Source organism: Barbatula barbatula, assembly GCF_947034865.1.
Source record: "Barbatula barbatula genome assembly, chromosome: 16".
NCBI classification, from domain to species: domain Eukaryota; kingdom Metazoa; phylum Chordata; class Actinopteri; order Cypriniformes; family Nemacheilidae; genus Barbatula; species Barbatula barbatula.
The window spans coordinates 12,082,538-12,107,472 of NC_136779.1; the positions used below are offsets into that span (position 1 = coordinate 12,082,538).

Genomic DNA, 24,935 nt, shown 5'->3' on the forward strand with positions numbered 1-24,935 from the left:
ATCTAAAAAATCAACGTCCTTCGTACGACTTCCCACTCAGCAGAAATACGTCAAGCGGGCGACGCATGTCGTCACCACAACGTAACCAATCAACGACGGGTTCTGCGTGGCGGGCGGCCTATCAGATGAGCCGTCTCCATTTTTCAAAACCTGCCCGCCATCTTGCATGTTGTGTATTCTGGGCAGGTAAACGTTTGTTTACTGAATGTTGTCACGACGGGATTTTTTCATATTTGTATTCAGAGTTTTGTGATTTCAGGGACCTCAGGGATATTAAGGTAAGGAAGTCCGTCAATCTATATCGATTGGATAATCAATTTGTCAAACGTGGCTTAATTCGCTCACTACAAAGTGTCATTGAGGAGAAATAATTTTAGATCACGACCGCACTACACGAGCAGTTCAAAGATCATATAACTTTCTACATATTTAAATAAACGGCAAAATAATAACAAAGAAGAAATGGTTAAAAAGTTCACTGTGGCAACTAAATCGTCTGGTTTCTTGTGAGAGAAATAAACATGTTGCTGTGTTAGAAGAGGCAACGCTAGCGCAAGCATTTTAATATAACAGAGATAAGAAATAAAAATCAGATATAAAGGTGAGTAGTGTGTACAAAGCAAGAAAATACACGCATGGTTTGCAGTAATGATCAGAATGCAAACTTGAAGTGAAGTATTATAAAAAAAAAGAAACATGTCTTTCCTCTAGGTGGATTCTTGTTGTTTGTTTATTTAATTTAATCTTTCAACACCTAAACCTAATTTCTGTCAAATAATTGGATGTAACAGTTTAGTTGTGATCACTTTTGTAGGATGGACACTCGCTTTGCTCACCTCTACAAGCGGGACAGCAGTGTTTCCATGATCAGACTGAAGATGTCCAGACGCAGGTCTCAGTCTCAGAAAGAGAACCGGGAGAAGATGCAGAACCTGCGCAGACACCTGGACCAGCTGCCGGAAATCGAGATGTCCATGGATGCATCCAGCATTATGCATTTACAGGGCGATGCATCCAAAACAATGGCTGTTAAAGGTTCATACTACTTTTTTCTTTGGCTTGGCACTGTTTATCTTCATAAAATAAGTTACAATTTCACTCAACCGATGTGAATGCTGCAGCTGAGGAGAGGAAGAAGATGCTCGCACGCTACAAGGAGAACAAGATGTTGCAGAAAGACAAAGAAAAGAGGGAGAAAGAAAAGAAAGGTGTTTTTAAGGTTGGCCTGTATAAACCACAGCCGCTCGGGTATCTGCCTTCAAACTCTACTGGAACAGGAAGAGGAAAGGTGAGTTTAGAGATGATTGCGTTTGCGTCTGTCATAATTCTCAAACTGTAATTCTGATCAGACATTCTCAATTTCCATCATATCAGATCACAGACCCTAACCAGTCCACAAGAGTGACCCGGTCTATGATGCAGAATCTAAAGGTACCTTTACTAAAGTTTCATCTTCTAAAAGTCAAATCCAAATCTTTATAGTTCTGCATTTAAATAAATATGTATAAGACATTATTGAGTGTTTGTTACTATACATCTCTAGTCGCAATGTGACAGTTTTTATCATTTGTTTATTGTGTACTGTTTTTTTATTATAGCCAGCAGTTGAAAGGCAAGCTGCTCCCAAAAAAGGTTAGTCCAGAATGTTCACACATTGTTGTAAAAATTAAGACAATTTTGCTATTGCGATAACATTGTTACATTCCTTGCAGACACTTTTTTCCAAAGCGATTTACATTGCATTGTCCTATACATTTGATTCTAAGTATGTGCAATCCCCTTGGATTGAACCCACAACCATGGCATTGCTAGTGCCATGCGCTAACCACTGAGCCACAGGAGAGCTGACATAACCAAACATAATAATTTATAAAGAACTAACCGTAATCTGTAATGCTTTAATGCTGTTGTATGTATACAGTGGAGATGGCACCACCCAGCAGAGCTCAGACCAAGAACAACTCAAAACCTTTGACCTCTACCAAAGGCAGAATAGCTACAGGTGTTGCTCTCAGTCAACTTTACTTATCTTTAAAAAGTGCATCTGCAATTTATGAATGTTCTGCTATACTGATATTTGTATATTTTACGTAAGTCCTTCTAAGGGTAGCTTTATTTATTGTTGTCTCTTATTTTACAGTTGAACCTTCTGTGAGGGCTCCAGCCACACGATCATCTGCAAAAGCAAAACCGGCACCTGTGGCTAAACCGGTTGCTGGTGAGTTTTCTTCATTGTAACATTTTAAAACATTGTCTTTTCATGAGAGAGAAAGCTTTGCCTCTACTTCGACCTTACTAGAAGTCACCGCCTTTTTTATCTAGATTCTAGAGCCCCCAAAACAAGATCGACTGTTAAATGTCCTGCAGCGCCATCTACAGGCGAAGAGAAAGTTTTACAAGGTACATTACAGTGTTTTATTGTGACATATTTAGTATAACGCTGGAATGTGGTGTATGTAAATGTGAATTGTATTATCTTACACAGGGGACGCAAAACCAAATGCTGCAAATAAGGTTAAAAATAAGGTGAGGGTCTTTTGTCTTGTTCGTTTTGAGAATTTGTTGTAATTGGGAACGGGAAATAAATAAGATTTGTGTTTTGATATGTTTAGCCAGCTGAAAAGGAGACCTCCGTTGATTCTGTCGGCGCAAAGAGAGAGGAGGAACCCAAAGCCGCTCCTTCCTCATTTGCCCCGCAGGGTTTTGTGTTCCAGCCTCCTGATGGGCTGACGTCCTTCCAGCCTGAACCTCTCTCTCCACAATCAGCAAGCTCCTTCCTCTCACCGAGGTATAAATTGAAGATTTCATAGAGATGGTGTAATACAACTCTTTGTTATGATGTTGTAAAGTGTTGTATTATAATGTTATAAATATTAACCAGTTGAACTGTCATGTAACCGATACATTTTATTTTGAAAAAGTAAACACTCATTGGTAAAACATGTCAAGCAGTAGAACAAATAAAACGAATAATTCTCAAAGTATTTCAAGTCAAATCTGTCATTCTAATGTACAATTTTACTGCAATTTCAAATATCTCATTAAAAGCTGAACAACAATATTTGTATTACCAGGTTTAACGTGTCTCTTATTTTTGCTGATTGTGATCTATGAAATAATCCCATTCTCTTTCTCCTCTATAGCTTTGTTTTTGAAGCCAACGTGGAGCCCACCTTCCCCTCTCCAGAAGCTCTTCACCTAGCTCCCTCTGTCTCTTCCCCTCCACCTTCTTTATCTCCACCTCCACCAGATCATCTTTCCAACCCATTGCCGGCATCCTCTCTTCCTCCTCCTCCTGTCCCATCGTCCACTCAGCCATCAACCCCAGAGGCAGCATCACCTCCATCAGTTCCTCTGGAGCCTCAGCATGATGTTGCTTATTTCCGGTAAGATCGGTTTGATAAATTACACTTGTATATGTATTTTTGTAGTGACTAGTTTTAATAGTGCATATATTTATAAACGCATAGGGGCGGTTTCCCGGACAGAGATTACCTTTAAAACATGTAAAATTAGGTTAAATTAGGATATTTAAGTCACTTTTTTTGATATATTTTATTTATTTTTGATGAACATTTCAGTTAGTCTGGGACTAGGCTTAAGCCCTGTCCGGGAATCCACTCCCTTATGTATATATTTATATATAGCATAACATGTGTTTTATATACCAAATAGGGCGGTGATGGTCAGCGAGACCGAACATTTGACTGGTCTGTCTGAATTGTGGAAGTCACGTTTCGATGATACTTCTATCCCAGAAGAGAGTAAGTGTTCATCAACTAAATAATTCATCTTTAATGAATCCGCACCCAGTTCATACTCTAAAGTGTGTTATTCCATGTTCCCGTAGCAAGAGACCTGATGCGCACTGCTGTGGGTCAGGCCAGACTGCTGATGAAAGAGCGATTTGGTCAGTTTAGCGGGCTGGTGGATGACTGTGACTTGGGCCGCGGAGAGAAAATAACCACATGCACTGACCTGCAGGGCTTCTGGGACATGGTTTACTTTCAGGTGAAGTTCAATTCAAACTTTGGGAAAGATGTCTTTAAAAAAACAAATTTCTAAGTTTTTTTTTTTTTAGGTGGAAGATGTTAATAAGAAATTCATTGCCTTGAAAGAGGCAGAAGCAAGAGACTGGAAGGAAGAAGTTAGACCTGCAGCTAGAAAAAGAGTTGTCAAAGTAAGATTATCGGTATTGTACATTCATATTGATAAAGTTAAATACAAATGTGTAATGTTAAAATACGTATTTCCACACCAGCTTAATACACACATACTAATATTATGTTTAGAAATTGAATTTGATTTGTCATTTTCTGGATTAACCAGTAGTTAACCGTTTCTCCAACATTACTTTATTTTATTAGTATCAGGGAAAGACTACAGAAATCATTCTGATGCTTCTTTTGGTAAAGATGCACTGTTCAGCTGACAAGTCTGTTTGTGTTGGTGTTTTTGCAGAAGCCTCCTGTCGCAGGTGGAGGTGCCAGTGCAGCAGGTGGAGGTGCCAGTGCAGCAGGTGGAGGTGCCAGTGCTGCAGCGAAGAGTCGACTGGCTGCTGTAAAGGCTGCTATGAGAGCCAAGCAGGCAGAACGGAAAGCTGCCGAGACCTCAGACAACAACCAGGATGCCTCGAGTTCGGCCCCTGCGGCCTCTGCAGACACACTGCCTTTACAGACTGTGGTGTTTCATGGAGGCTTTTTTCAGGTGGAAAGCCCAGTCAAGCCATCGGGTAAGAGTGTTGTCTATTACTTAGAACCAGGAAAATGTAGACCACGTCAGAAGATGTCAATAATGCTGGTTCAGAAGAACATCCTGTTTCAGTGTTTTAACACTGTGAAAATGTTTAAACAAAATCCAACCAACAGAACCTTTATTACCGAATCAAACTGTTTGTTTTTTTGGGGATTCTCACCCAAAAATAACCATATTATTTTGTCATTTGTTCCAAATCTTTATAAATGTAATGTTCTTATGAACACAGAGAAAGATATTTCGATATATAATGCTTATAACAGACAGATTTTGCCCTCCATTGACTACTATAGTAGGAAAGATTACAATGGTAGTCAAAAGTGCCCCAAGAACTGTTTGCTGTCCTACATTCTTCAAAATGTCTTCTGTTGTGTTCAACAGAACAAAAAAGTTATAAAGCAAGTTTTCCCACTATGGTTCTCAATGGGGGGTGAAATCTTTCTGTCTGCCTTTAAATGTTTTTTATAACATTAAAATTCATTGAAATGGATTAAATAAATCTTATGTCATAGAAATGTTTTACACCTTGCTTGTCTTTATGATATTCAGTAGGTTTGAAATGGAGTGAATAATTGTCAATTATTCTGAAATAACTTTTTACAATAGTTACTAATAATGTGATATAATAAATAATTATATAAAAATGAATTAAATGAACAGGATAACAATACATTTCCATTTAAAAAATATTGATACTAAAATGTATCTTTGAAAAAAAAAGTTTTTCTATTCATTCATGTTTGATGGAGTTTAACCTTATTTTCAGGTTTTGTTAGACGATCGTCTCGAATCAGTGGTGTCTCTACACCACAGTGCTACAAGTTTACCACTCCAAGCAGGCAGGGCAGACCAAACGCAGCTTCTCATGCCTCTCCTCTCCCCCGCACACCTTCTCGAAACCTCTCTACTCCTCAACATCCCGCTGAGCCCCTGCCACAGACACCCAAAGCCCCTCAGATCAGCCCTGAACACAACCAAACTGTACACGGTTCACCAGACACTGAGTCCTGTTCCAACAACCTACCTCAGATTGATTTAAGCCCTAAGACCTGTACCTCAAACAGTCAATCAGATAGCAGCAGCAGCGCACCAGAAAACAGTCTAGCCGACCAGTCACATGACGCACCCAGCCAGTCAGAAACAGAGCTTCCTGTTGATTCTTCAGAACCCTGTCCTGAGCTTGCAGAATGCATTGCAGAGTCTATGGTGTGTAGCCCTTCTTCCCAAGAGAATACAGAAGAAAATCTGATCACTGAAGACGGGATCCCCACTGGAGCAGAAGCCTGTTCTGGTACTGAAGAAGTGAAGACCGAGCCCAGTGTTTGTGGCCCCGCCTCTACAACCCTGACGCCATCCACACCAACCAAAGATCTTGACGTTTCTACAGCTCTCTGTAATGAGGTTGTTATTTCAACTTGTGATAGGTAAGCTTTGTTATTTCAGGCCATCGTTAAAGGAATATGCCATCGCGAATCACAAGCTCATACAGTCTGTATTGTCCATACAGCTCTCCAAGCAGTACAGATGTTGAAATGACTGGAAATCAAGATTGTGAGGTGATTATGTACCAAATCAAACCTTGATTTATTATAAATGTATCAAATAATAGAGAGTGATGATGAGCCTGATTATAATATTGTCTTTGTTGTTTCTAAGGGGGATGCTGGTTTGGACATTGAGCATTACCTGCAGCCGTCAGTGAGATACAGCATGTCTCCATTACAGAGGCTTACAGATGAGAGGTTCTCTCTCGGAGCAGTGGATGCTGAGATGGAGAGCCCAGTGTCTCAGGTAGAAGAGCGCACTGTGGATGTTTTGGAAACCCCTACAGGTAATGTGTGCTTCATCATATTGTTTTATTAGTCATAATGCTCACATGTGGTCACAGTTTGTTTGGGGGCACATGGGCACTCACATATTCTCTCTCACGATCCTGTCACAGCCCTTCCCAGGATGCTTTTCACACCCCGGACTGATCAGGTGGTTGTCCTTTTGCTTCTTGAACTGTCCCTCTAGTTTTCAACAGGGTTCCCATGACTTCCATTCATTCATGATTACTAGTTAGGGATTTAAAGAATCCCAAAGACTGATGTAATTTCTAGTTGACATGATATATTTAAGTTTAATTATATCTATATGGGTTATTCTTACGAAACTGTTGAAACATCGTGGCAGTAATGATTTTAAATATATAACAATTTCATTAACACAAAAATGATCATAATTAAGAAAATTGTGTTCTCAAATTTGCGAGAATGTTTTAGTGTTTTGCATTTTCTGCTGCAAATCTCATTACCGTCATTAAAAAACTTCAAAAGCGTGTTTTTAAGCACGTCAGGCCTTACTTTTAATGTTAACATTAATATATGCCGAAACGAAAATATGTAAATGCAAATATTTTAAAACAATCACGCTTGGAAAACAAGATTTTGTGAGAACACCCCATATACTTAGCATGAACATTTACATTTTTAACGATTCATTTATTGATGTTAAATTTGATTTTATGAGCCATGGGAACCTTGTTCAAATCTCTAATATGTCAAAACTTGAAAAAAGTTTCTTTCCCTGACAGTTTGTGTGTTTTTATTTTTGTAGATTTCAGACAATCTGTTGCTGTTCACCCCAGAGAAGAGAGAGCGAGTGAGACAGTCAGTGTGTGAACACGACCTGATGACATTCACACCTCCCACAAATAAATAACAGCACATCCATAGTCACTCTCCACGTTGTCCGATCATTTTATTTTTTGTTATTAAATTAGATTCATGTGATACTAAAGTGTTTTGCTACTCGTATATTTTGTACTTTATAATGGCATTCGGATCGAGCTACGGTATATTTCTATGCAGTTATGGCCCAAGAAAATATATTCTGTCTTTTAAAGGCTTTTTAAAAAGTGAACAGTTTGTTTGTTTAAAACCAATTAAATCATACAAGTATACAATTGAATTGTTTACTGCTTCTTCTTCTTCCTCTGGCTAATGGGTGACTCTTTGATACAAAACTTCACAGGGTTCATGGGTGGAGGAGGCAATGGCGGCGAGTGATAATGGTCTGGCCCTTTGTTTCCATATTCATCTTTTTGTCCCTCCTCAGCCTCACACTGCTCATTTTGTCTGAAATACATAATGTCACTAGTAAATGCAGTTTAATGTATTGGTTAAACTGTTACTCTGGTCATTTTTTACCTTGCTGATTCTGCAAGAGAAATTCATTTATTTTCTTTCAGCTTGAGTCTCTCCTCTTTCACGCTGTGCTCATATGCAGGGATGAATGTCTGAGACAGGAACTGTTGGGTTTTCTGTATGCGGCCCTCCAGATCTACCTCACTTATAGTGCTTTCAGCAGCCTCTGAGTATATAAGACCATTGTTAAAATAAGGCAGAGGTTGACAAAGTGTATTGTACGGAAATATGACCTCTAGTTCTACTATTATTAGATTACACTACATTGCTCTGAGACTAGACAATGTAAACCACATGCTCCTTTACATTTAACAAAATAAATGAATTTTCACATTTGTGAAAAACCTTTGGAGGCAGGTGCCGGGTATAGTCTTTGCTCCGTCCTCTCACATCTGGATAACGGAGCCGTTTCATGTGTTGGGACCACCTTAATGGAGACAATCTGGTTAGCTTTCACCCCAGCTCAGATAATCATAGAGTCAAATGTGATATCTAACTCAGGGAAACTTTGTACGGGCAACACAAATGAGTAAAAGCACTCATTCACTTAACTATGATTCATTTGGAATAACGTGTGTTGAAAAAGGCTGAAATATTCACTTCAGTTTTGTCCTGATGTTCCGTATCAGATTGTTTCTCAGCAGTTTGGATTTTCTTGCCTTTAACCTCGGCACAGCCTAGCAGAGCCTCAAAGAACTCCAGAAAAGTCATCTGTAACCAAAACGAACATCAGAAAATCATAACATACATCATACTGGAAAAAATATCTTGTGTGCTAAGCTGTTGACCTCTAGGTCTAAATTGCTGTGGGTTCCATCATAGATGGCAAGATCTTCAACAGAGACTATTTCTAGTACTTTAGATGCAGTCAGCTCATTGTCATATATAGAGAGATCCTGTAAACACAAAGAAGTCTGTATTATAGTTGGATCAACAAGTAACTAGTAATATATGTCAAATAGTTTCCTCAGATTATACTGCTAATATAATGTGCACTGAAAAAGATGAATCAACAACATAAGCATTGCCGTTTTGCCATCTTCCCTTTAGTTCTTGACAATCTAAAAAATATTTTAGTCACTTTGAGAATGAAAGTTGTTATTTACTATTTCTAAGACTGTAAATTTCTAAAATTGTAAATTCTCTTGTCATTTCAAACTTTGATGTCTTTCTTTTTTCTGCAGAGCACAAAAGAAGACATTTTGAAGAATGTTTGAAACTGAACAACCACTGTATCCATTCTCTTCTATTTTAAGGACATAAAAAAAGAAGTCAATTGGTACTGCAGTTGTTTTGTTACCAACATTCTTCAAAATATATTTTCTTTTCTGCAGATGAAAGTCAGGTTTGAAATGACATTAATGTCATTTTTAGTTGAACTATTCCTTTAAGAACAATTTGTTATTATTTGCTTAGTAACCTGACCATAAATTAGAATAAGAGGGATGTTACCTTGAGCATCAAAATAAACCACCTTACAGTCAAGGTTTGGGCTGATTTTGCCTTACACAAGGCCTGGTAAATGTTCCAGCATTTTTCTGTGTAGTGACAAGCAACCGCAGAATGGACAGGATGACTAAATAGAGACCCTGCAAAAAGAATAAAAGAAATGGGCCTTCGGTAGGTCAACAATAAAAATACACAAATAAATGACATCGTTTCAGAGAAGCTGTATCATGTTCAACAGAAACAGTCACACAATCTAATCTATCACGATGGTCTGTATCCGTACCTTTCACATTCTTTGCATTGGGCATGATATTCTGCCTCATGAGCTTTGAAAAACATGCTGCCAGTAGATTATTAGAGGACCTGAAATATGACAATGTGTGCTGTGACCAGAAAGCAAGTTTTTGGAATATTAAACAAAAATGACATGTTCATACTCAATATCTTTGCCATAGATATGATACGCCGTGATGATAATATAGCTGATGCACTCTCTTGGAAGAATGGTGGTAATAGGAGAACAAACTCCATCCGGTTCTTCTGCGTCCATAAAAAACAACAGAAGATTAGTTTTATTGTCGTAAGAAAACATCCCACATATTCCTAAATGCAAAGATGTTACCCTTGACGAGACGGTCTATTTGCGTGAGGGTCATCCCATGCTGGTGAACTTTACAGTCCTTGAGGAAGCGTAAGAACTGCAGGTGGGTGAGGGGAAATGTTTTATCTGGAGTCTGCTCATGTCCAAGGCTGCTGTAGAAGCTGTATATTTCCCTCAGCAAGCCAATGTGTCTTAACACAGCAAATTCCACCTATACACAGATATTGCAAACCCATTCTGTTACATGGCAGCACTAATTTGACTGCATATCTGATCGAGATTCATCTCAGATACCTGTCTGAGCTCTTGATCCCTGTGAGTCTCAGGGAGTCTGTTTAACAGGGTCTGGATGTTCAAAGCGATGTCAGGTCCAAGATGTGAGGAACTAGAGCTTGACTGTGGAAGTCTCTTGGGTGAGTCACCTGAGGCAGAGATAAAGATTACATTTATAAAGCTTCGGCGTCGTAAATTAAAGGTCCAAAGTGTCATTTGTTGGAGGATCTATTGACATAAATGCAATATAATATACATGTAACTATGTCTTCAGAGGTGTATAAAGACCTTACATGAAGCGTTATGTCTTTATAGAATGAGCTATTTCTACCTAAATACACCACGGGTCCCCTTGCATGGAATTTGCCATGTTGTTGAAGCCCTAAACGGACAAACTGCTTGACAAGAGCGCATTTTGTAAATAAGTAATCTCCTTCAGCAAAGAAGCGAAAACGTGACCTTAGTCCTGCGTCAGCCACCGTAGTGATTCGAAAGGGAGAGGTGGAGTGAGCCGTTAGTTGCAATTCGCAGCCTCACCACTAAATGCCGCTAAATTTCACACACTGGACCTTTAAATACTGAGATAAATGTAAAAAAAAATATTATTACCATCATCTGGGTAAGGAGTGCCCGGGGTACTCATGCCAGGAGTGAAAGCAGGGAAATCCACCATGCAGTCCTTAAAAAACTCCCCTTCATATTGGCGTCCATCCTCAAAAGTGTATTTCCCCTGCAAAACCATCTACAGTGTTGTCATAAAATAACACAATAATCTCATGAGCTTTTGGAACGTTGACTTACCCATCTGTGTTTTTTATCATGTCTCCACTCTCCGCTATAAACAGCCCCACTGGCATATGAGAACTTTCCTCGACCGTGGCGCATTCTCTGAACGAATTCCCCGCTGTACTCGTTCATGCAAGGGTACAGTGAGCAAGGTATTCTCTTACGGAACCATGTGTATGTCCCGTTTCCATCCTATAATGAAACACTAAAGATATCAGATTTCTATTAAAAAAACAGACCTGATAAAGGGAACTGTCCTTGAAATTTTCACAGACCTGGATACCGTTCACCCACTGTCCACTGTATTGCTGATTCAACTGAATCCATTTCATTTTTCCTTCTCCGTGTTGAACATTGTTACTCCACTGTCCCTCATATACATTTCCAGATGGGTAACTTAAGTCAAACATATTTGAGTTTGCTATTAGAAAGTTGATTTTAGAAAAAAATCTTAAGAAATGCATTATTGATTTATTTTTTTATAAGGGAGTGTGCTATGACATCACATACTGACGCACTCCCCAGCCTTCTCTGCTGTTGTTTATCCAGTCTCCTTCATACCACGACGTTGATGCTTGGTTATAGTGCACTATTCCCTGTGACCATCACAACACGCCAGTCAAGATTTCTTGTGCGAGAAAGATGTTAAGACAATAGATATGTGTGTGTGGACATACCTTCCCTTGTCTTTTGCCTAGACACCACTGACCCGTGTACACAGTATTGGTTTTGGCACATTTGTAGGTCCCGATGCCATGGCGGATACCATTGTGTACCTCACCCTCATAGGTGCTGCCATCTGACCAGGAGTAGGTCCCATGACCCATGAGAACGTTTGATTTGAAATCACCCTGCCAAATCCTACAGTTCAGTACCATTTTTACTATTAAAACATTATTATGATGTGTTTTGGGTCCTATTCCAGTAGAGTTGAATGGTTTTCTAATGATTTCAACCAGTTAAAGGGATGGTTCACCCGATAATGAAAATTCTGTCATCATTTTCTCACCTTTGAGTTGTTCCCCATCTGTATGAATTTATTTGTTCTGAGGAACACAGAGAAAGATATTTGGAAGAATGCTTATAACCGAACAGTTCTTGGACCCCATTGACTACGATAGTAGGAACGATTACTTTATATATTGTTTTTGTCCTGTTGAACACAAAAGAAGGTGTTTTGAAGAATGTAGGAAAACAAACAGTTCTGGTGAACATTGGACTACCATTGGTTTTTTTCCTATATGGTGTTCAATGGGGTCCAAGACCTGTTTGGTTACAAGCATTCTTCCAAATATCTGTGTTCAACAGTGAAATGTATACTAGAGAGTGAGCAATTCATGACAGAATTTTCATTTTTGGGTGCCATCTACCAATAATCCAACACGACACCAATAGAGACCCACAGACAGCATACCTTCCATTAAAACCTATGCAATTCCTGTTATAATATTTAACCACCTGTCACGGTTTTAGACGTTTTTTTCAGCTGGGAATGAATAACAATTCACATAATTCCTTGAAAATTCCAGGTAATGTGTAAAAATTGACCTTAAATGAAAACACTGAGGTATTGTGTGACTAAAATCAACCTGTTAATTGTTCAACAACAGATGAATGGCCCCTGTGAACTCTCCACATACCTGATACTTCAAACCGTCAGACCAGGTATATTCACCATGCCCGTGCATTAACCCGTGTGAAAAACTACCCTAGTGAAAGCAAAATGTTAGAAAGCTATTCAATAAAAACATTCTGCTATTAAACAAACAACAGTCGGGTTTATAAACACCTTGTATACGTGGCCACCTTGAAAGTAAGCGACACCTTGCCCGTGAAACACATCTCCACTCTTATCGCCTTCATATCTGAAGGAAGAAATGACCGCGGACAATAAATACTATTTGTTTACATGTTTGGAGCATTTGCATGAATGTGTGTCTGACCTTTCAACGATTATATGATGAAGAATGGAAAGTTCGCGGATGTGGCGAGGCATCGAGGCAGCAGAGCAGATCTCCAGTGACGTTTCTCTATCCCCGTGCTCTTCCACTGACTCTAAACTGGACTCGTAAGACTGTTTCAGGTCTTTATTAAACGATGTTTCTGGTTTAGATCTGTCCGAGCTTTTCTTTCTGTCGGCTTTATCCATAGCGAATCAAACTTAGCAGGCCGGCTAACATGCGGGACTAACGGCGAAGGCGTACATAGCAACAAGATTGGTTGCTAAGCGATGTTACAGTAAGGCTAATTTAGCTAAATTAATTTCAATATTGATTTAGTAGAAATGTGGTTAATAATCTTTATTTTTACGGTTTCTTTTATTACAATTATTTTATGAGATAAATATCAAATTTGTGCATAACAGTACAAATAGGAAAAAACAATATCAATATTCATTACAACGTTTCTTTATTAAGAGGTTAAAATAAAAAAACTATAAAATCCTTTATTAAAACGAGTCTTGGAGTCCTTAAAATCACAAACAAACAAACCCAGCAAGTGTTTCAATCTGCAGAAATCATATCTAGATTAGCAAGGTGTCTCATTGTGGGTCTTCCATGAGGACAATTCCAAGGCTGTTCAATTTCCCCCATGTGAACCAAAAGCTTCTTCATTTCAGTGGTGTTTAGAGCAGTGCCGACCATTACCTGTGGGGTAAACAGATATAATTGTACATGTGACAAAACAACAGTCAATTTTCCAAAATTGAGATTGATACGATATCTGAAAGCTGAATAAATAAGCTTCCCATTGATGTATTACTTCTTAAAACTCTGGAATCTAAGGGTGCAAAAAAAATTGAAATAGTGAGAAAATCGCCTTTAAAGTTGTCCAAATGAAGCCCTTAAAATAGCATATTACTCACAAAATAAGGTTTTGATATATTTACGGTCGGAAATGTACTACATATCTTCGTGACACATCATCTTCACATAATATCTTACAGATTTTTGGCATAAAAAATTGATAATTTTGACCCATTGAATGTTTTTTTGGCTATCACCCAAAAGATTCCATGCTACTTATGTCCTGTTGTCAAGTGTGACCCTGGACCACAAAACCTAACACACATGCAATAACAGCAGGACATATTCAGACACTTTAAAATCCGAAATGATTGCACCCTATAATGTATAAAGCTTATGCATATTATATAAGAGAAGAAAAACAGGCTGCACTCACTGATTTGCGACATGCCCTCGATGCGAACATCTGCCGTACGCGTGAAGGACGACACATGACTCCGGGACAGTCGCTAAGCATGAAGATGAGTTCCTCAATGTCACTTGGGCCAAAAGTCCAATTCTTACTCATTGGTAAAGACACCAGCTTCACCCGCTCCATAACCTGTGCTGAAAAACAAAACATCTAACATGAATTTGGAGAACATTTTTACAAGATTACAAAACACTACTAGATAACTTACCCTCCTCATCAATGAGGAAATCAAAACCATTCTTTCGGAAGATTTCAAGGTTGTCTATGAGCACCGTTTCGCTGATAGCAGGAAGGTGAAGATTTTGCGGACTGCAGATTGAAAAATATTTCAAATGAAAGTCTTTCCTGAATACCTCCTTATCCGAGTGGTGTTTAACATGTGACTTACACTATAAGGCGCTGTCCCTTTAAGACAGTATTCTGTTGCAGCATCTCAAAGTTGTACTTTTCATCCGTGGCGTGTTGGTCGATTATGAAAAGGTCTGATTTTAACTTTGTGATAATAAACCCCAGGTTGAACTGCCCTATGACTTCCATCTCCTTGAACATATCTTTGCTGTAAAAAAGCAAACTTTGTAAATGATGTATAAACTTGTGGAGGTGGTTTCCCGGACAAGGATTAGCTTAAACCAGGACTAGGCCTTAGTTTTATTAGGAAATTGAAGTGATTTTATCAAACATGTCTCACTAAAACATTACTTGTGTGCATTTTCAGACAACACAATGATGCATTTTAAGAAATGTCCGTGCAAGTTGTTTTCTGTTTGGACAGCTCTTATTTTAGTCTGGGACTAGGCTTGTCCGTGTCTGGGAAACTGCCCCATGAAGCGGGATATTGGTTCTTAAAAGATTAAATCGTCACACAACCTTATTTCTTTCTTAAGCTCATCCTCGGCGCTATGGTTTTCCCCAGGGCTGATCTTTGCCCTGAAACGTCTGTATTTCGGCTCTTTATCGCCATCCTCTCTCTGCTGTGTCTGTAACCTCTGAATACTTTTAGAAAGTTCTTGAAGAGAAAACTGTAAATGCACTGTTTTCTTCTGTATGCTAACAGGTGAATCCAACAATTCCGATGGAGAATCCGTTTTGATTTTGGAGTCACGTCTAGCTCTTTTCGCTTCTGGACTAAAGATTCTGTCCTCATGTTCTGACTTTGTCTCTGGCACCAAACCATCATAAGTCCTGACATCTGGGTCTACAGCTTCATCCACCGTCTCTCTTTCGGCACAATTCCCATCCACAAAAGAGGCTGATAAAACAGCGTCTTGTCCATGTTCTGGATCTTCTTTGGTAGAACTTTGGTTTGGGACTCCAGAATCAGTATCTCCATTAAAGGTGCTTTTAAATCTATCTAGACATACTGCATAACTTTTCACAGACGAAGCAGAAGTTGTGAGCGATGTCACAGGCTTTCTTAAAACATCAGGTGTTTTTTTGTAACAGCTGACAAAGGAATACATCATCTTCTGAGATGGACCACCACAAACAGCTTTATGACTAGACTGCGTTGACCTTACTCCGGGAGCCTGATGGTTTGAAAATGCTTCTTTTAGTCCAGCTAAATTGATTGAGGTCTTTCGGCTGCAGGTAGATGACTCAGAGACCTCATCTTGATATGCTTCAGAGAAAGAGTCTTGATCTTCTGAAACGGCACTTGTTTTTGGTGTTCTGCACAGAACTACAAGAAAGAAGAACACCATGACAACATAGTTTTCTTGACTGGTTGAAATGGTCAAAATACTAATTTAAACCAATTTACACTTACTGGTAATTGGTGTGGGTATGTGATTGAAACTGATTTTATTGACACCAGTCTCATACATAGCAATGAGTGAACATTTCAGAGTGGCCAGTAAGAGCTTTTCCTCTTGTAGAAGGATCTGACGTTTGTCTGGAGTGACATTCACATCAACACAGTCTAAAGTATCAAACCAAAAGCCACGGTAAGTGACAAGTTTGGACAAAATATATACAGTAAACAGAATGTTTTTTTTTTTATTCCTGCATTTGTCTATGCAAGTCTTACCTGAAGCAACAGAAATGTTTAAAGCAACAAATGGGTACTGATGCCGATTGTACACGTGATAAACTTCATTCCCGAGTTTGGAGACCTGTATTATATTTAAATAAAATACAGGCAAGCATGAAAAAAACTGAACCATAAACACAAACTATTGCAATTAAAAACCTAAATATTTGTATTTATTTAAATGAATACCTTTACAGGATCACAGGGCCGTTTATTAATAAAAAAGAACTGTCTGTCTGAAGCACTTCGACCGACACCATGATCGCTTTGTGACACAAACCCTTCAATGCTAAAATTCAACAATAATCATCATTTGACACAGAAATGCTGCGATAGTTCAGCCAAATTAGATATTTTAAAGAATGTGGGAAGCTTAACCGTTTTGCACCACTGACTTTCATAGTTGATTATTTTCTTACTATTGTAGTGAATAGTGCGCCAAAACAGTTTGGTTACAATCGTGTTCGGCAAAAATTTTTTTTGTAAATAATGACAGAATTGTCAATTTTGGTGAACCATCCATTAACTTACATGAGCTAACACCGTGTCTACACCGGACACGACACGGCGCGATGCAACGCGATTAGAACCCATAAAATTTTACATTTTGTCCACACTGGATGCAGTGCGACCAATCCCATTAGAAACGGTCACGTTTGGTGTAGTCACGGTGTAACTGTTAGGTTCATTTTTCAAATGTATCAGACACATTTAAATTGGTTAAGCTTTACATTAAAATTTAATTTAAAGTCATGACAATTGTTTTGAGGAAACGTGTTTACAAAGACTCACGTGAAAAGGTTTTCTGGGACATCGACCCCACTGAGACCGTAGTCTTCCTTAATGGAGTCAGAAGGAGATATTTGTACGAAGGGAATCAAACTCTGAAGCTGTGGACAGACAAGAATTTGATTAAAAAACAGCTATTATTATATGTAGTTTATTCATTGTAATATTACATTCGTCAAAAACATCTATCTCGAATGTTTAAATCCAAAGCAACAGTGCATTATAAGCAAAGTTAAACAGTCAACGGTGGATCAAACCTTAATGGTCCTCCAGTTAAGCTGCACGAGCATTACAAATAAATTCAGGTTGTTGGTGTTCTTACCTGCTTTGGGCCAAAAACAGCTCCAATGTTGTCCCGCATGCTGGTACTGCCACTGGTGCACAGGACCGTGGTGCGCTTGCCCTGTCCAATCTGGTTGGTGCATGTAATGCGCACACCAGTGGAAATGATGCAGTAGGACTGCAAGACAAAAACCATCTTGGCATATTCCTGTCGAAAAGCACAATCCAATTACATATCTTCCAAATAAGCAGAACATCCATGATCACCATGTTCTTGCAAACCTTCTTGATGTTGCGTTGGAACTCCTTGTGTCGAACGGGTAGCGTGTAAAAGAGTTTCTGAAGAGTAACAGTCGTGCCGTGCTGACGTGGATGGGGCACGTTCTGAGTGAGCCGGCCATCATGATCAAACACCAGTCGAGCTCCGATTTGAGCACTCTCGTGGCAGGTCACAACACTAAGATCACTAGAATATAAAACATGTCTTATCGTACACATTAATAACCAAACTAAACAAAACAAATAACAAAGTCAATTCATTCAAATTATTACCTAAGAGCACAGAGCGAGCTGAGGGCTTCTCCACGGAATCCAAATGTTTCAACATGAAGCAAGTCAGAAAAGTCTCTTAGTTTGGAGGTGTGATGTTTCAAAGCTGCAGATTTGGAGAAGACATGAGTAAACAAATACGCTTGCAAAGATTTATATTATCACTGGTCGCCCAAGTTCAGAAGGTAACTTACTAAGTCCTTCAAAATTAAGCTCCTCGACACCTTTGCCATTGTCAGATACCTCCACCAGCTCTGTTCCGCTGTCTTTTAGCTTGACATCTATATGAATAAACATTAGACAAAAAACTGACCATGTGCAGCATACATCAAAAGCAATGTTCCATCTGATCTGTCCTCTCTTAAGCTCACCGACATTAGTGGCACCAGCATCAATACTGTTCTCCACCAGTTCCTTCACAGCTGTGGCCAGACTCAGCACCACCTGCCCTGAACAGATCTGATGTACAGACTGCTTGTCTATTGCTTTTATGGCTCCTGCAGACCCCGGGCTTTCACGCATAATGAAACCAAGAAAATGGGGCAAGAACGTGTTTGCATTGTCACATAAACATAAAGTTAAGTATTGGAGAAGGAATATGCAAAGCGTTCAAACTTACCACGAATCCGACATCCTTGCTTTAGCTGTACTTACACGTGATGGTAATAGCAATCAAATATGCAAAACAAACCGTTGCATTACATTGTAGCTATTTTAGACGCATTTTGTCCTTGCGTTTATCAGGCCAGCCGCGAAAGAGCAATGCTTCATTGCTAAAAGAAAAAGGAAACGACAGAGTACCGATAAACTACAAAGAAATGAGTGGACTACTTCTTATTGACGACCACCAGTGCACGCGTTTCACTGCATCGCCCTCTGCTGCCCTGAAGACATTAAACGCGACGTGACGTGACGTATCGTCACCACATGTTATGGATACCATTTGATTCACTGTCATTGTTTTCATGTTTCGTGTAAACTGTAGTGTTTATTTCCTATTTTTTATCAAACTTTTTAAATATCAAGACTTTTTTATGCTATGAAAAATATTTGATAAAAATATATACTTGGCATTCTCATAGTTAGATAATTCATGAATCATAATATTAATAATGCTTTGTAATAAAGGCGTGTTACCGAAATTACATTGTGCTATTTTATTTTGAAGTACGTTTCATCATCCTGTGCGTGGTTCCTCGAATAGGGATTGTGTACAAAGTGCAGATCCAAGCTTAGGCGAAACTCACAATTATCTGAGTTTTGTTCTTCTAACATTTTTGTTTCTCATATTAAATGTTTTCAATAACCATAAAAATATACAAAAGTAACATATATTTTCCGTTTTTATGTATTATATTATGTTTTGATATTAACCAAAGGCACACATTTTTAGACGCTCTCTTACTCGTGTCTAAACATGGCAGATCCCTGCTACTTTACCGAGATATTCTTGCTCTGCCGTTCTTAAGAGTTGTCAGTGGGGGTTTTCCACGTTTAAAGGACTGGTTTTCTTTTACGTTGCGTCCTTCGAAGTAAAACCAATAGATGGGATACACCGAAGTGTCTTTTAGCCCATCCCGCTGATGTTTTATACAAAGAAGACTGTCATGGCAGAGGAAAGTTCGAGTAGCAGTGTAGTTTCTAATAGGAGCAGATACAGGCTTGAGATCCGAAGGGGCCTTACCACCCTAAATAGGGCCCCTAGAAGAGAAATGTTCAGTCTGGCAGATACGGAGGATGATGTCCAATTTGACAGTAAGTCTGTTAAAGTAAGACTGCTATAGTACATATTGAATTGTAGTTTTATTAATAGTAAAGCAGAGTTTAGATTTTGCTTTTTTCGTGCACATTTGAAGCACAGTGTGCAAGATGTGCAGTGATGTATAAGAAGATTTAATAACACATTAAAAACAGCACATGTCTACAAAAGTTTACCACTCTTTTTGGATGTTAGAAATTGTCAACTATTGGCTGCAAAATAGTACAATGGCCAAAAATGCATCAATGCAATATAAACGTCCCTCCTACTTAATATTTAATCTTTTACCCTTCTTAAGGGTGTGGGGGCAATTTGAAAATGTTTAAAGCTGATAAGTTAGTTCGACCTTACCCACCCCCAACTGCACAGCAAAGATGTTTCTTTGCTCTGTTAACAAGGTACTGTAACTGTTAATTAAATGTAATGTCCCAATGGATTCACAGAAAAACTACATTATGACCTTAATTGCCAAGGTTTTTGCTGAAGGTAAGACATTTAATGTGGTTTACATGCTGTGTTGAATGAACATTAAAAAAATCTACCAAAAGAGAACTGTCAAGAAAATGTGTTTATAGTTATTCTATGTCTTTTGTTATATGTTCAATGCTTTGGCAATATTGTAAGAATCACGCGATATTCCCCTATATAAACAAACTGCTCTTTCTCCTCCCAATGTTTTTCTGGTTGAATTGCAGCCTCGGACTCTGACTATAACCATGAAGTGTTGGTGGCGGGGAGACAGTACCCATCTATCCAGGAATTCGCGTCTGCCATTCCCAACCACCTGCTGTTGGGATCTCTGTTGGAACACTTGTGCTTTGTTTACGAGAGTGACCCCACACGATCACGCATGCTGTTCAAGGGTGAGCTTCTAGAAAATACTAGTGAACTGTCACAATGTTTTGTTTATTTGTCCAAATGTATTATATAAGAGCAGATATTTCATAAATACCTCTTTGGTTTCAGTGATTGGCCAGCATTTAGCAGCCATGAACCTTCTTTCTCCATTGGCTATCAGTGATGAGTTCAGCACAGTACGACTGCAGCATAACCGTGCATTCACAGAGCTCCTGCATGCAACAAGTTCATCACTCTTTGCCCAGGTAATCTTACTTCATTCAGTATATGATTATTTCAAAAGAAACCCAAAGAAAACGTATTCCAGTTTTGCTATTCACCTGCATAACCTGTGGCTTTCTGCAGGATCATAGATACTTGAACACAGAAGGCCAAAGTCTAAGGTGAAACTTAAAGCACTTTCACTGTTTTGTTATGTACAATGACAGAGTGAATTAATTGAAATATGTTTATCTATCCTAGAACCAAAGATGCTCTTTTCCAAGCACAAACATCCCGTTACCTTAGCGAATTTGATGAAATCGCAGCTCTAGGTAAAGGATCCTATGGCAAAGTGTTTAAGGTACAGTGATGCAATGCACTCCTTTCTGTTGGTTGAATTACATTTGAAAGATGCATTTAATCTTAAAGTCCTTCTTAAAACCTTTTCTACTGTTCTAGGTTACGAACAAGATGGACGGTCAGGACTATGCTGTGAAAAAAATTCTCATAAAAAAAGTAACAAGAGAAGACTGCATGAAGGTAAAGTATGTCTCAGGTTATTTTGTGTTAGTGTTGCCATTAATTTGTCTCTGAAATCCTTTGGAAAGAAATTCTGAGGATAACTGCCATATTGTTCTCGCAGGTTCTTAGAGAGGTTAAAGTCCTCTCCAGCCTCCAGCATCCTAATATTGTTGGATATCACACTGCCTGGATGGAGCATGTTCAGCCTGCTGTGGAAAGTTAGTGGATTTAATGATCCATTCTCAAATAAACATAAATTGGCTTTTGTTACGTAGACTTCAATTTAATAATTTAAATCTTTGCTTTTATTTTGTTTTTGTTTGTGATATGAAAGAGGCATGCAAAAATGGTACAAACAGGTACAATTTCTATTTACCTCTAGATCCCAAATCCCAAGCATTTCCAGCCTTGGAGGAACCTTCACAGAACAATGGGTAAGATATTCAGTACGCATTTTTAAGCTGAACACTTTTACAGTAGTGTAATTGACTTAATGTTGCTTTTAGGAACACGCAGGAAGTCAGTGACAGCAGTAGTGGATCGTCCATTGTTTTTGAACATTCTGGCCAAACAGAAGCCAAAGTAAATCAAGTTACATTAGAGACCTTTTCAGTCAAGCCCTTAACATCAAAAGACGAGGTGGATCGTGCTGTGTGTCCAAAAAAGATACGAAACCCACAGAACTTTGTTCCATGTGTGTTCCTGGGAAAACCTGGCACTACAGTCGACAAATGTCCTGCAGCTTCGTGGGAAAGCTCAGCAATCTCAGAAGATGGCCTTAGTCAAAACAGACTGGAGTTAAACAATAACTCGTACATTGATGTAGAAAGTCCTGAATTGTCAGAAAAACAAAATGAGGTATGAGGTTCAATAACATTAGATTATAACATTTGCATTTGGCTTGAAAACTAATGTTGCTAAATTACATGAAAATAGGATATTTTCAGCTAACTCATTTAGCAAATTCATAAGGAATTATGCAGCATAATTTACATTTACAAAACTCTCAAAATGGCTTTGTCTGATGTGTTCAGGTTCAGTTCCACTTAATGCTTTACATACAAATGCAGTTATGCGAGCGATCTTTAAAAGACTGGATACAAGATCGAAACTTAAGAACCATGGAGCAACTCCCAGTTTCCAAAGGTGAGATCACTGTCTGAAATGAGAATTGCTTGAAATTACCTAAATATTTACACACCTCTTTTTAAATGTAATTTATTAGGATTGGTAATATAATATTTTTCACATCCTTTATATAACAAATGTAATGTATAATTTGTTTATAAATTGGCTGATCCTTAAAAAAGAAAAGACAAGAAAAGCTTTTGCAGAGACAAATGTTTTAAGCATACAGTGACCGCATATGGCTGGATTATTAAAGGCTTTTAAACTATTCACAGATGCCTGTGAGTCAATTGACTGTGAACAAAGACTAAATATTTTAAAGAAAGTTCTTGAAGGAGTGGAATACATTCATTCCCGTGGAATAATGCATAGGGACCTAAAGGTATGTGTACTTATTTTTGTTGGTTGTCCATTATATTTGTATTGTTTGTGTGTGCGTGCGTGTGCGTGCGTGCGTGCGTGTGCGTGTCGTAGATGTTAGTTAGTAGTAAGTTTGTTTGTTTTAAGTTCTGCAGAAGAATTAGTTTACATGGAAGGAGACTTAGTGTTGTGATAACAAACACGAGGCTGTTAGATACAACAATTTTCAAACCAAATTGGTGCTTTCATGGTTCCGCAAAAAGCAACAGGTAGTTCTCTTTTCTTATTAAAGCCTTAATTTAGTAATAAATTATATCATGGTGTCTACATTTTTATGTCTTTTTTTACATTAAACAGATATAGCAAAAATTGACAAACCAACACAAATGTGTTGCAAATTATTTACGTATTAGTTTCTTTATTTATTTGTCTAAGCAATGATGTGTAATAGACCATTGGATCTTTGAAAATGCACTTTCTAAAGCAATTAAACTTAAGATGATTAAAATGCACTTATGTCGGCGCCAATGGCCTGTGGTTAGTGTGCCGACATGTAGTGCCAGTGCACTTGCGGCCCGACCAAAGTTCAATTCCCGTCTTGGGCGTCCTTTGCCGGTCCCTAATCCCCTGTCTCTATCTGATGAATTCCTATCTGTTTGCCACTGTCCTATCCACTAAGAAAAAAGCACTTATAGCACAAATCGTATTATAAATGAATTGTTTCTTTTGTTTGTTGCAATTGTGTACATTGATGGACAGCCTAGAAACATTTTCCTCCATGGACCTGACTGTCATGTGAAGATAGGAGACTTTGGACTGGCGTGCCAAAATTTTGTAATGGAGGGTAGCTGCTCAAGTTCTTCCAACTCTCAAACAGGTGTAAACACAGGTAAGAGGATGTGCAACGTATTCTATATTTACATGATTAATAATGTTTGTATAACAATTATTGTATAATTTCTGTAATACCAAAAATGTTTACTGCTAATTTAAGTGAATGAATATATTAATAATTAAATACAGCTGTTCCGTAAAAAAGGCATCACCTCACAATCCATTTTTCAGACTCTGCTCACACCAGTGGTGTGGGAACATTTGTTTATGCTGCACCAGAACAACTTGAGGGCTCTAATTATGATTCGAAGGTAAGCAGACCAGATCATTATACACTTAAAGGACATTGTTATTAATGCTGATTTCAGTGTGTGTGTGAGTGTGTACTCTTATGCACGTAATAACTATTTGGTATGTAGTAGAACATGATGCTCAGTGCTTCAGATATTTTTCATTTCTACAGTCGGATATGTATAGTATAGGAGTTATCGCATTCGAGTTATTCCAGCCATTTGGGACTGAAATGGAGCGTGTTCACACACTGGGAAACATGAAGCAGGGCAAAATCCCTGAGACACTATCCAAAAACTGGCCCCTATTGGCCAAGTATATCCAACTGCTGACCAGCTCGGATCCTTCCATGCGACCAAGTGCATCTCAGTTACTACAAAGTGACCTCTTCAGCACCAATGACATGGTATGTGGCTCTATCCACCATTTTGAGGGGGATAAAATTATCTCATTTTAAGTTAAAAAACATGCGTGATCTTGCAGATTGTTAACATCACCGATTTACTTCTGTATTATATTGTAGGTTGTACATAGTTTAAAGCGTAAGATTGATGAGCAAGAAGAAGAAATGGTCCAGCTCAGGAGACAGATCAGTGAGCTGCAGATCTCTCAAAATGCAATGCATTGTCCGGAAAATACATAAAAACATATGTTGTACTCCGGTGCTTAATACTTGTACATTATGTGAATTGTTCTTTTAAAATGGTTGTATTTGTGAATGCAGTTCTGCTTGTGTGTATATAAATGAGTGCTTTATTTAACTTGAATCAACTGTAAAGTAAAGATCCTTACCTATGAAGCATCTTGAATAGTGTCTTTATTTGACTAAAAGTGAACTGAATGCCAAACAATAAAAAAATGTAAAGCCATATATTTTATTGTAAACATAACTAACGTTAAACTAATAGATGTATTTATCGTAACGTTAACTTTATTATGATATTACATGAAATACATTACAAGATAAAATGGAACATTTATTTAAATAAGTTATATATCTAATTACATAAATGTAGTTCATAATTAATACGATTAGATTTGGGGATAATACATTACAATTCG

The 24,935-nt window shown here is 38.3% G+C and overlaps 4 protein-coding genes across 6 annotated transcripts; 2 read left to right on the forward strand and 2 right to left on the reverse strand.

Annotated features, from left to right (window-relative positions):
- Positions 1–129: 129 nt before the first annotated feature.
- On the forward strand, positions 130–7,706 carry dlgap5 (discs, large homolog-associated protein 5). Of its 2 annotated transcripts, XM_079475998.1 has the most exons (20): positions 130–278; positions 815–1,035; positions 1,122–1,288; positions 1,375–1,431; positions 1,599–1,632; positions 1,922–2,002; positions 2,141–2,218; positions 2,323–2,400; positions 2,486–2,526; positions 2,613–2,788; positions 3,144–3,386; positions 3,676–3,764; positions 3,851–4,011; positions 4,082–4,180; positions 4,462–4,732; positions 5,522–6,179; positions 6,263–6,311; positions 6,412–6,586; positions 6,698–6,735; positions 7,354–7,705. In XM_079475998.1, exons 2-20 carry the CDS (start codon positions 816–818, stop codon positions 7,456–7,458), a joined length of 2,820 nt encoding a protein of 939 aa, XP_079332124.1. In that variant the 5' UTR covers positions 130–278; position 815; the 3' UTR covers positions 7,459–7,705. The 2 variants fall into 2 exon arrangements, with proteins under 2 accessions (XP_079332124.1, XP_079332125.1); XM_079475999.1 differs by lacking the exon at positions 6,698–6,735 and having other exon boundaries at positions 159–278; positions 7,354–7,706.
- On the reverse strand, positions 7,481–13,201 carry rsph10b (radial spoke head 10 homolog B; the record flags this gene model as incomplete). The annotated part of the gene is made up of 16 exons (XM_079476908.1): positions 7,481–7,874; positions 7,947–8,109; positions 8,289–8,370; positions 8,544–8,654; positions 8,732–8,839; positions 9,396–9,532; positions 9,676–9,755; positions 9,830–9,932; positions 10,015–10,204; positions 10,288–10,415; positions 10,876–10,996; positions 11,068–11,244; positions 11,328–11,448; positions 11,563–11,648; positions 11,730–11,913; positions 12,996–13,201. The coding sequence occupies 15 exons, from the start codon at positions 13,199–13,201 to the stop codon at positions 7,970–7,972; spliced, it is 1,974 nt and encodes a 657-aa protein (XP_079333034.1). The 3' UTR covers positions 7,481–7,874; positions 7,947–7,969.
- A 59-nt stretch (positions 13,202–13,260) lies between these two features.
- Positions 13,261–18,798, reverse strand: pms2 (PMS1 homolog 2, mismatch repair system component). Its single transcript, XM_079476927.1, has 15 exons — positions 18,540–18,798; positions 18,292–18,431; positions 18,115–18,201; positions 17,924–18,026; positions 17,654–17,837; positions 17,412–17,579; positions 17,093–17,190; positions 16,490–16,589; positions 16,298–16,382; positions 16,037–16,189; positions 15,139–15,949; positions 14,660–14,827; positions 14,480–14,580; positions 14,236–14,405; positions 13,261–13,700 (listed from the first exon to the last, which is right to left on the reverse strand). Exons 1-15 carry the CDS (start codon positions 18,551–18,553, stop codon positions 13,557–13,559), a joined length of 2,526 nt encoding a protein of 841 aa, XP_079333053.1. The 5' UTR covers positions 18,554–18,798; the 3' UTR covers positions 13,261–13,556.
- A 503-nt stretch (positions 18,799–19,301) lies between these two features.
- eif2ak1 (eukaryotic translation initiation factor 2-alpha kinase 1) lies at positions 19,302–24,718 on the forward strand. 2 transcript variants are annotated; one of them, XM_079476929.1, is made up of 16 exons: positions 19,362–19,675; positions 20,123–20,165; positions 20,375–20,542; positions 20,646–20,782; positions 20,883–20,920; positions 21,000–21,099; positions 21,198–21,278; positions 21,382–21,478; positions 21,643–21,694; positions 21,767–22,118; positions 22,295–22,406; positions 22,664–22,770; positions 23,508–23,637; positions 23,814–23,893; positions 24,046–24,279; positions 24,397–24,718. In XM_079476929.1, the coding sequence occupies exons 1-16, from the start codon at positions 19,658–19,660 to the stop codon at positions 24,514–24,516; spliced, it is 1,869 nt and encodes a 622-aa protein (XP_079333055.1). In that variant the 5' UTR covers positions 19,362–19,657; the 3' UTR covers positions 24,517–24,718. The 2 variants fall into 2 exon arrangements, with proteins under 2 accessions (XP_079333054.1, XP_079333055.1); XM_079476928.1 differs by lacking the exon at positions 20,123–20,165 and having other exon boundaries at positions 19,302–19,675.
- Positions 24,719–24,935: the final 217 nt, after the last annotated feature.